We start from the raw sequence: 12,041 nt of genomic DNA on the forward strand, positions 1-12,041 counted from the left end.
ACTCTGAATCTTAGCAGCCAAGGTGGTATCTCCTCAGTATTGTCCTCAGCCACTGAGGATACAGGTGAATCTTCATGAATTGTGTACAACATCTTGAAGAATAATTTTCTTTTTCTTGTTTTTTTTGTTTTTTGTTTTTAAAGAATCTGTATGAGGAGCTGGGCATTGTACTTAAAAATGTTCCCAAGACCTAATGAAGAAAAGAGGTAGAGGACAATTTTTTTAAATGACAAGGAATGACCCCCTCATATAATATTGAATTGACTACATCACAACAACAAAGTTGGGAGTTTGCAAGTTCAAGATGAGACTATGGTCTCAATTTACCTTCATTTATTCTTAATCTGCTCTAGGCTAGAGGTTGGAGAATAGCCCATATATGTTTTGTTTGGCCTGTGCAATGTTAAATTTTTTTTTTTCTTTAAAATTTGAATGCCTTTAGATGAGCATGTATGCCTCTAGTTTGCCATGACCCCCTACTTCTTACACCTGACTGCCCTTTCCTCAGTTTATTTTACTTTCCAGGCCCAGTAGGCATTGTGTTTGCGACCCTGGTGTAAGCATTCTTCTTGATAAGCCCAAAACATGCATTTATTTTCAGGTTATTTGCAGTGCCTCCCAATTATCGCTGATTTTTTTCTCTGTGTGTTTTGAGTAAGACACATTACGATACCAAGTGTCTATGTTGAACTTACTTAAAATTGTGTAGGAGCATCACAGTGTGAAGTCACCCGGGTGTGTGCTGTTACTGGTAAGGAGCCTGCCATGCTCTTTGGGTGATATCTTGGACAGGGAAGTGACCTTGACTGAAAGAATCATAATCACTGTTCCCTGCTCCCCTCCATATTATAAAAACTCTTGAACTCAGATTTCTAAGTTGGGAGAGAGAAGACACCAATACCATAAAAGAATTAACTATAGGTATTTTTTAATAGTGCATACTATAATAACTAGTATATTTTTTGAGACATTAAAATTTACTTTGCAGAATCTTCCAAAAAATGTTTCTCTTCCCAAAGGTACATCATCATACACAAGCCTTATGAAATAGATGGGTTCCTGAAAATAGCTTCTAAAAGAAATTTTTGTAAATGCGTTTTAAAAAAATTTTACTCGTAAAACTGAAAATGTATTGCTATGGAAAAACACACTTACCCTCGGATTAAATAATAATTAGAGATTCGAACATTAATACAAATCTTTCTGAATTACTTATTTGCAGACATATAATGCTCACCTGGGTAAGGTGTTAGATTTTTCACACCAGAAATGTCATGTCTTTGGGATTAAATCTGCCTGGGAGAAAGCAGTCCCTTATGTGTTGCCTGGCCCTTAAAATTGAATTCTTACTCTTTATTCATTTAGAAGCTCTAAAATTGTGGCCAAGTGAAAGGATTTGCCTTATGTGCTCTCTCTTAATTGCTGCTAGTTTTTAATGTGTTAATTTTGTAGCCTTTGTAAGCTTTTATTCAGAGGTATAGATTTTTGTACAGGAAGTTTACTAGTTCCCCTAATGAGGTCTGTGTTTGTGATTATTTCTTTATCTTTTTAGCGATGTGCACACCTGTATAGCAGGAGAAAAAAAAATCACGCCCAGATTATTAATCTAACAACACATTTTACAAGCTCCAGTTTCATTCATTAATTTCCTTGGGATGAAGTTGTACTGTTAAAAAAACTTTTTTGTATAAAAAATAAACCTAAATTGGTCTTTGTTTGAAAACTACTTACTGTGTGGCTATTAGTTCCATTGCTTTTGAGATCACAGAAAAAGGGTTTAGTGGGCTAACAATTGGTTTTGTGCTAATCAGTATGTTTTGCTAATGTCTACTATTGAACTTAATTCTTACTGATGATAAACAGGGGACAGAATTTTTTTTTGTTTTAATGTTCAGCTGTTCATTTATCTTAACTGTATGAAAGATTATTTCCTAATCTTAACTTCACTGCAACTTTTGTTCCCGGTGCTTAAGTTTCTGTGGGAGCTTAATATAGTGGTTTTAGTGCTGAACTGGGTACTAGGAGCCCCCAGTTGCATTTCTCCTTGCTGACTTACTCTGTGATTCCAGAATTGGCATTTGTACTTCACTTTCCTGCCTGGAGTATTTGCTTGTAGAACAAACTTTCATCTCAGATGAGAAGTTCTGTGCACCTTATCCTTACACTTAGACGTGGTAGTGAGCTCTGATTTTGTCCATGTTCTTCTAGTTTGAGATTACGGGAAATGATGAGACGTTCATTGAGAGCTGCTGGTTTGGGTAGACATGAAGCTGGAGCTTCATCCAGTGACCACCAAGATCCAGTTTCACCCCCCATAGCTCCCCCTAGTTGGGTTCCTGACCCTCCTGCAATGGATCCTGGTAAGATCTGTTATTTTATTAAGTGTTTAACAAAAAGACAGGGTCGTGAAAGAAAAGAAATAAACATTTCAGTGGGATATTTAGAAATCTGAAATTGTTAAAATTAGCATAATGAGTACTATAACTAGCTTACATAGATTTGGTTTAAGGTGTTCGTAACTTAAAAATTCAAATTCTAGAAAGTCTTGTTAGATATCCCTCTCCTACTGAAATACATATTTTTATACTGGTAAGAAGCTAGCTAATAATGTATCAAGATAAGTCAATAATTTGCCTAGTGGATTCCTTCTCTCATAGTTTGGAAAAGAAGCATCCACTTAAGCCTCTGTCCGATTTGACCTTTGGCTTGCAGAGAAAAGCCTTAAGGCCAGTTAAAAGAATATGTTAGGGATATGTTGCCTATAATGATGTACATCCTGCTGTTCTGTTTACTGAAAGATGGTGACATTGATTTTATCCTGGCCCCTGCTGTGGGATCTCTTACCACAGCAGCGACTGGCACCGGTCAAGGACCAAGCACCTCCACCATTCCAGGTGAGAATCTCTACTATTTTATCTACCTAGGCATTTGGAAGATAAAACTAAACACTTTGTATATAGGTTTCTACAGATGTACACTTTATCTCAAGGAGACTTCTTGGCTTGAAAAATAGCTAATTCTGTGAATTATCTTCTGTATATCAGTGAAGTTGTGGTGTGTATGTGCATATATTCATCAGTTGAGATTTATAAAATGTGTTGATGTGTTTAAATTCTCTGTAATGAAGTTATTAATTTGTTTCCAATACTAGAATATTTTTCTGGTGGTTTGTTTCATAGATACTTGGTATATTATTCTAGAATAGTCTTTCACTCTGTTTTGTACACTTTTGGTACCAAATGGATCTGCTTAATTACAGGTCCTTCCACAGAGCCATCTGTAGTAGAATCCAAGGATCGAAAGGCCAACGCTCATTTTATATTAAAATTGTTATGTGACAGTGTGGTTCTACAGCCCTATCTACGAGAACTCCTCTCTGCCAAGTAAGAAGTTTAATATACTTTTGATATGAAGATTTAGCTCTACTCCTTTTACTGTTAAGTTGATCTTGCAACATATGGAACAACAATTATCTTAATTGAATTTAAAATGTATCGGAATCTAGCATTGTATTTTCTGTGTTACTAAGTAAGCTCTCTTTAGTGGAAGAGGCCTTCTCAATATAATACAGGGTACACTAAATGAATACGGTTTGATTTTATGTTAGCTTGATGAGGGTGTATATTTATATGTTAAAAAGATCACAGTATAGTTGCTCTCAAATGTTGAATCCATAAATTAGTTATATCACTGTCACCTGGAGAACTTTAAAAATTATACACATTCTTCCCCAAGCTCTACACTAGAAGTATAACTCAGCAGGTCTGAAATGGGGCCTGGAATCTGTATTGTGAAAATCCAAGGATGATTCTTATGGTTTTTTTGGAAATCGTGGCTTATGGAATCATCATGAGATCATACAGAGCTTTTGATAAGTATTCTGTTGTAAGTGCTCTTTAACCGTTAATAGGTTACATCTCTATCTGCAGCATGATTGTTTATCTTCCTTTACAAACTCATAATGATGAGTGTTTTTATGATAGTTATTAATCTGTGCCAAGCTCTGCTTGCATTAACTCTTATTCTAGATATAACTGTCTGGAGTAGATAATATTATCTCCACTTTACATTTGCAGCAATGGGCTTAGAGGTTAATTAACTTGCCCAGGCTCACAAAACTGTTGAGTGTCATAGCTGGAATTCCAGCCCTGGTATGTGTCTTTATTGCAGAACTGGGACTCCCAGCCTTGACCCTTATGTCACCTTCCCTATTTAGTACAAGAAGGTGTTATGGGTTTTTTATTTTTGAGGGCGAGGGAGTTTTCATGTTTTAAGTCTTACTGCCCTTTGGATGAAAATGACCAAATTTATGAAATTATGTTTTAGTGAAGGCTGCCCCACACTAGTAAAATAAGTCATTGGATTATAAATAGAGTTATTACGACAGAAGCATCTTACTATAATTTATTAGTGGTTCGAGGCATAGATAAAAATGGTTTATATACGGATACATACAGTATATCTTTGTTTTTATTTTCTCAGTTGTCATTTTTTTTTGCATTTATGGTGTTTTTAAGCATATTATCTTTGTATAATTTCCTCGTGGTGTCTAAAAAGTTATTTTGTGTTCTTATTCCCTTTCTCTTTGTTGTTAATCCATTTTATATTTCTACAGTTCATTTCTATTTCACTAGTGCTTTATTTTACTACCCTCACAGTGGTTGACTTTTTCCTTCTTTATCTAAAAGACATATAAAATATCTGGAAAACACCCAATATGCCACTGTATTATTAAGCTGATGTTACTAGGAGAGGCAGTGTTCTTTTGCCTGACTTTTAGGTGATAAGTATAGAGATGATCAAACTGGCCCTTTTTGCATTTTTATACTACAGATACAGGAGAATTTCCTAGAGTTGCTAACACAATTTCCTAAGTGATGTATCTGGGAATTATTTACCAAGGAGATGGCTCAGTAATAAAAGGGTTTTTTCACACTAGTAAAATAAGTCATTGGATTATAAATAGAGTTATTACGACAGAAGCATCTTACTATAATTTATTTTCTCAGTTGTCATTTTTTTTTGCATTTATGGTGTTTTTAAGCATATTATCTTTGTATAATTTCCTCGTGGTGTCTAAAAAGTTATTTTGTGTTCTTATTCCCTTTCTCTTTGTTGTTAATCCATTTTATATTTCTACAGTTCATTTCTATTTCACTAGTGCTTTATTTTACTACCCTCACAGTGGTTGACTTTTTCCTTCTTTATCTAAAAGACATATAAAATATCTGGAAAACACCCAATATGCCACTGTATTATTAAGCTGATGTTACTAGGAGAGGCAGTGTTCTTTTGCCTGACTTTTAGGTGATAAGTATAGAGATGATCAAACTGGCCCTTTTTGCATTTTTATACTACAGATACAGGAGAATTTCCTAGAGTTGCTAACACAATTTCCTAAGTGATGTATCTGGGAATTATTTACCAAGGAGATGGCTCAGTAATAAAAGGGTTTTTTCTTCTTTTTTTTATTGAAGTATAATTGACTTATTATGTTAGTTTCAGGTGTACAACATACTGATTTGATATTTTTTTACATTACAAAATGACCACCATGATAAGTTTAGTTACCATCTGTCACCATACAAAGTTATTACAATATTACTGATTATATTCCCTATGCTGTCCTCATGACTTATTTATTTTATAACTGGAAGTTTGTACCTCTTAATTTCCCTCACCTATTTCACTCATTCTCCTAACCCCCTGCCCTCTGGCAACCACTAGTTTGTTCTCAGCATCTATGAGTCTGTTTCTGCAAGAGGCTTTCCTTTTCTCCACATCCTCGCCAACTCTTGTTATTTGTTGTCTTTTTTGATAATAGCCGTTCTAACAGATGTGAGGTAGTATCTTACTGTGGTTTTGATTTGCATTTCCCTGATGACTAGTGATGTTGAACTATTCACGTGTCTGTTGGCCATCTGTTGTATGTCTTCTTTGGAAAAATGTCTGTTCGGGTCTCCTGTCCGGTTTTTAATCAGATTGCGGTTGTTTGATGTTGAATTGTATGAGTTCTTTGTATATTTTGGATATTAATCCCTTACTGGATATATCATGGGCAAATATCTTCTCCCATTCAGTAGGTGGGCTTTTCATTTTGTTGGTGTTTTCCTCAAAAACTTTTTAGTTTGATGTAGTCCTGTTTGTTTGATTTTGCTTTTGTTTTCCTTGCCTGGAGAGGCAGATCCAAAAAAAATAAAACTAAGACCAGTGTCAAAGAGCATACTGCCCTGTGTTTTCTTTAAGAGTTTTATGGGTTCAGGTCGTATATTTACGTCTCTAATCCATTTCGAATTTATTTTTTTATATGGTGTGAGAAAGTAGTCCAGTTTGATGCTTTTGCAGTTAGCTGTTCAGTTTTGTCAACACTATTTATTGAAGAGACTGTCTTTTCCCCATTGTATATTCTTGCCTCCTTTGTCATGGGTTAATTAACTTGCCCAGGCTCACAAAAACTAGTGAGTGGCATAGCTGGAATTCCAGCCCTGGTATGTGTCTTTATTACAGAACGGGGACTCCCAGTCTTGACCCTTATGTCACCTTTTCTATTTAGTACAAGAAGGTGTTTTGAGTTTTTTATTTTTGCAAGTGTGGGTTCATTTCTGGGCCCTCTCTTCTGTTCCATTGATCTCTGTGTCTTTTTTTATGCCAGTACCATACCATTTGATTAGTATAGGTTTGTAGTACTGTTTGAAATCAGGGAACATGATGCCTCCAGCTTTGGGTTTTTTTTCCCCTCAAGATTGCTTTGGCTGTTTTGGGGTCTTTCATGGTTCCATATAAATTTGATGATTATTTGTTCTAGTTCTGAGAAAAATGTCATGTGTATTGTGATAGGGATTGCATTAAATCTATAGATTGCTTTAAGTAGTATGGTCATTTCAGTAATACTAATTCTTCCAATCCATGAGCAAGGTTTATTTTTCCATTTCTGGTCATCTTCAGTTTCTTTCATCAATGTCTTGTAGTATTCCACATATTCCAAGTACAGGTCTTCTACCTCCTTGATTAGATGTATTCCTAGGTAGTTTGTTATTTTTGATGCAATTGTAAATGGGATTGTTTTCTTAATATCTCTTTCTGATAGTTTGTTTTTAGTGTATACAAATGCAGTAGATTTCCGCATATTAATTTTGTTTCCTGCAACTTTACTCAATTCATTTATTCTAATTGCTTTTTGGTGGCATCTTTAGGGTTTTCTATATGTAGTATATGTCATCTACAAACAGTGATAATTTTACTTTTGTCTTTCCAATTTGGATGCCTTTTTGTTCTTTTTCTTATCTAATTGCTGTGGCTAGGCCTTAAAATACTTGGTTGAATGAAAGTGGTGAGAGTGGGCATCCTTTTCTTGTTCCTGATCTTAGAGGAAATGCTTTCAACTTTTCACCTTTTATTTTAACTGTGGGCCTGCCAATATATGGCATTTATTATGTTGAGGTATGTTCCCTCTGTACCCACTTTCTGGAGAGTTTCTATCATAAGTGGATGTTGAATTCTGTCAGAATCCTTCTCTGCTTCTACTGAGGTGATGATACAGTTTTATTTTTCAGTTTGTTAATGTGGTGTATCATGTTGATTGATTTGTGGATATTGAATCATACTTGCATCCTGGGATAAATCCCCTGCTTCATCATGGTATATCATCCTTTCAATATATTGCTGAATTTGGTTTGCTGATATTTTGTTGAGGATTTTTGCATCTGTGTTCATCAGTGATATTGGCCTGTGATTAATTAATTAAAATGTTTTGTGATGTCTTTGGTTTTGGTATCAAGGCGATGCTGGCCTTGTCGGATGAGTTTGGAAGCATTTCTGCCTCTTAATTTTTTGGGGAATGGTTTGAGAAAGATAGGTGTTAACCCCTTAAATGTTTGGTAGAATTCACCTCTGAAGCTGTCTGGTCGTGGACCTTTGTTTGTTGGGAGTTTTTAAATTACTGATTCAATTTTATTACTGGTAATCATTCTGCTCATATTTTCTATTTCTTTCTGATTCAGTCTTGGGAGATAGTATGTTTCTAGGAGTTTATCCATTTCTTCTAAGTTGTCCATTTTATTGGTGCGTAATCGTTCGTAGTAAATCTCTTATGATCCTTTGTTTGATGTTGGTTGTAACTTCTCTTTCAATTCTGATTTTATTTATTTGAACTTTTTTCTTGGTTGAGTCTGGCTAAAGGGACACATAAGTGTGTTTTGGAGTAAACAGAAGGGAGAAATGTGTTTATTCTACAGAAAGCAGCTTCATGAAAATGAAGTTTGAGTAGAACCATGAGAAATAGGGAGAAGAGGGAACAACAACATGGAGAAGTATGAATATTATGAGAAACAGTAATTCGTCCAATTCAGAGTGGAGGATTAGACGAGAACAACAGCCAGTGGATCTGAAAAAAATAGGTTAAAATCACTACTTTGGTCTCTGTTCTTTGGGCTTGAATCCTCTCAGTAATGGCCTTTGTTAGATTGTTAATAGTATCAAAGTGGGATTATAAGAATAGTAATGAGATGGTGGTATAAAAGAGATGCAAATAGGCAAGAGTAGAAACCAGAGTCAAGGCTATGTTTTATATGTCTGTCATAGCCTTTAATATGTGTGTTGTAATAAACTATTGAGTTGTTGAAAATGGAAAAGAAAGATTAGATGCAGAAGTTAAAAAATTGCTTTAGAAGGAATACTTTGTGAGGAACCAAAATTTTTGTCTGAAGTTATTTGGGACAGTGATACTGTTGGGTGACATAGATAAGTCAGGTAGAGAGCAGGTTTGCGGAGAAAGATGATTTGAGTTTTAGACACGTTGAATGTAAGACACCACTGGGAAATCCCAAGTAGGCTTATCAAGTAAACAAGTGTAGGTGTTGGAACCGTATTATTGTGAGAGAAGTGGTAGTTGCTATGGCGGAAGAGAGAGAGAGGCACAAATGGCTGAGGACTGACTTCTGGGAAATGCGAGGGGTCTAGGAGGAAATAGAAATTCAGTGAAGAATGTTTAAGTACATTTTAAAGAGGAAACTCGTAATAATAATAGCTAGCACTTACTGAATACTTGTTTTTTGCTAGGCACTGTGCTGAGACCTTTTAAGTAATAATTCATATAATCTTCAATTCATATAATCTTTCTCACAGTTGCTTGAGATAGAGCCTGTTACTATGCTCACGTCTAGAAAGTATTAGTTTACTCCAGAGCCCTTGCTGGTCTATTGTTTAGTGTCACTAAAGCCAAGAGAGGAGAGCATGGTTTAGAGAGACAAAGGTTCCACGAAGTGGCTTTCTTAAGTGAGGTAATATGAGGCCAGAAAATACCACCCATGGTTTTCTTTGAATGGTGAGACATTATTTACTAAGACAAAACTGTTTTTTTGTTTCATCATGAATATATGTATCTTTCATAATCAGGAAGGAAAATAATTGATAATATTTTTATATACAATTTTTCTCATTTTAGGGATGCAAGAGGTATGACCCCATTTATGTCAGCTGTAAGTGGCCGAGCTTATCCTGCTGCAATTACCATTTTAGAAACAGCCCAGAAAATTGCAAAAGGTAATTTATTTCAAGTTCTAAAAGGGTTGCTAATTTTTTAATTTGAATAGATTCTCTTCTATAATTATTCAAACCTAATTTCTGTATATGGAAATGATACTGATTAGAAACTATCAAGATAATTCTTTTGCTTATGTGTATGAAATTCATATGCTTATACTTTTTTCAAGCATAGTGTATCTTCTAACTTTCCATCAAAAAGCAGCTGGTATAGGGCTTCCCTGGTAGCGCAGTGGTTGAGACTCCGCCTGCCGATGCAGGGGACACGGGTTTGTGCCCCGGTCTGGGAAGATCCCACATGCTGCGGAGCGGCTGGGCCCGTGAGCCATGGCCGCTGAGCCTGCGCATCCGGAGCCTGTGCTCCGCAACGGGAGAGGCCACAACAGTGAGAGGCCCGCATACCGCAAAAAAAAAAAAAAAAAAAAAAAAAATACTGGCTATGAATAAATTATGTGATTGTCTATAATTTGTTAAGTAGAGCTAGAACTTGAATCTTAACTGCATGACAGAGCTAATGACTCAGAAGGCTGATGTTTGGTGTATTTGTATTGTCCTCATATGTGGTTATGATATAATTACGCTTTGCTTTACTTTGCACCAGAATTGACTGGATTTCCTTGCATTGTTGACTTTGTATGTCAATTTATTTTATTAATATATAGTAGTTTCTTATTTATACTGTGTAAATGTTAGAGCTTTTCCATTTGAGGAAAGGAGTAGATGGCTGTAAGTCTTTTCTTGATGTATGAACTATTATGTTTTTAATCTTTTTAGCGGAAGTGTCCTCAAGTGAAAAAGAGGAAGATGTATTTATGGGCATGGTTTGCCCATCAGGTACCAACCCTGATGACTCTCCTTTATATGTCTTATGTTGTAATGATACCTGCAGTTTTACATGGACTGGAGCAGAGCACATTAACCAGGTGAGTTATTTTATATTTCCCTATATTTATGCTATCTAGGTTTTCTTTTCTTCCCTTTGACCGTCGCTAGAGTTATAGTTCTTAGCTTTGGAATTGCAAGTCTGGTATTTCCTTTTACTCCTGAGTTATAAAATTCTCCAAAGAAAATTAATTTGTACTTAATTCCTAAATAAATGAGGCAAAGGCGTTGACTGTTAACACCAGTTATGGGCTGTCATAAAAATTAGAAATCTTCGCCGGGTAGTATAATCTGATTCACAGCTCTTGATTTAGATTTTATAACTGTTAGCCTTTTTTTGGATGATACAGATAATTTTTGCCCTTCTGGTAATATTTGATTCCCATTTGTGTACCCATCTGTGACTGTTTCCCAGAGCACATTAATTTTGCTCTGCTGTTGTTGTGATTGGTTTTAGAAAATACCAGAAATAATTATTGTGATGAGATATACATATCATTCTTCTAAAAAATATATCCTTTTAATTTTAGGATATTTTTGAGTGTCGTACGTGTGGCTTGCTGGAGTCCCTCTGTTGTTGTACAGAATGTGCAAGGGTTTGTCATAAAGGTCATGATTGCAAGTGAGTGTGATTTTAGTTTTCTTTAATATTGTAAACTACTTAGATTCGTATTGCCATATTAAAATAATCTGTACTGAGTCATGCTTTAATTGTTTCATAATTCAGAAAGCATGAGGTTTTCTCAAGTTGTCCACGTTAAGCCGATGTATGTATTAAAACGTAGTTTTTTATTTAAAGAGTACTTTGCAATGTTTGCTAGTTCTAAGTACTGCTCTTTACATAAAACTAGCCTAATATGCAAGAAATATGTGATCATACATTGTGACTAGAATCAGTCTTTTAAGAAACATATATACAGAATGTTTTTGTCTGTGTTCTCCAGCCAAAGGCTCAGGCCCCCTGTAGTAGGGTGTATTAGCAGGAAATCGCTGAAGGCATTAAGGGAATTATGGTTTGGCATGTGCCTTGTTTACTTCTTAAACTAAATGTAATAATAACCTTCATCCAGCAATAAAGTTGCTATGGCTAGTTTCTTAGTTTTCACAGACCTAAGAAGCAATAAAATTACCCCAGCACTAACATTTGCAGTGCCTCAGAGTCCCAGTAGGGACATCAGCTGTAGCTGTGCCACAGATGTGTAGATGTAATAAATAGTTAATAGAGAATTGGTTCGTAAAAATCATCTATTGTGCTTTATTTATTTTCTTTTTAACATCTTTATTGGAGTATAATTGCTTTACAGTGGTGTGTTAGTTTCTGCTTTATAACAAGTGAATCACCTATACATATACATATATCCCCATATCTCCTCCCTCTTGTGTCTCCCTCCCAACCTCCCTATCCCACCCCTCTAGGTGATCACAGAGCACTGAGCTGATCTCCCTGTGCTATGGGGCTGCTTCCCACTAGCTATCTATTTTACATTTGGTAGTGTATATATGTCCATGCCACTCTCACTTTGTCACAGCTTACTCTTCCCTCTCCCCGTGTCCTCAAGTCCATTCTCTATGTCTGTGTCTTTATTCCTGTCCTGTCCCTAGGTTCTTCAGAACCTTTT

At 35.6% G+C, this 12,041-nt stretch overlaps 1 protein-coding gene across 1 annotated transcript in view; it reads left to right on the forward strand.

The window, feature by feature from the left end:
* Window positions 1–12,041, forward strand: part of UBR5 (ubiquitin protein ligase E3 component n-recognin 5) — a 147,688-nt gene that overhangs the window by 90,273 nt on the left and 45,374 nt on the right. The window contains exons 23-28 of the mRNA XM_024129916.3: window positions 2,209–2,360; window positions 2,799–2,894; window positions 3,260–3,383; window positions 9,443–9,540; window positions 10,315–10,463; window positions 10,953–11,044. Coding sequence (XP_023985684.1) covers window positions 2,209–2,360; window positions 2,799–2,894; window positions 3,260–3,383; window positions 9,443–9,540; window positions 10,315–10,463; window positions 10,953–11,044 — 711 coding nt within the window. The remainder of the gene's footprint in view (window positions 1–2,208; window positions 2,361–2,798; window positions 2,895–3,259; window positions 3,384–9,442; window positions 9,541–10,314; window positions 10,464–10,952; window positions 11,045–12,041) is intronic.

Source organism: Physeter macrocephalus, chromosome 15, assembly GCF_002837175.3.
Source record: "Physeter macrocephalus isolate SW-GA chromosome 15, ASM283717v5, whole genome shotgun sequence".
Classification (NCBI taxonomy): Eukaryota; Metazoa; Chordata; class Mammalia; order Artiodactyla; family Physeteridae; genus Physeter; species Physeter macrocephalus.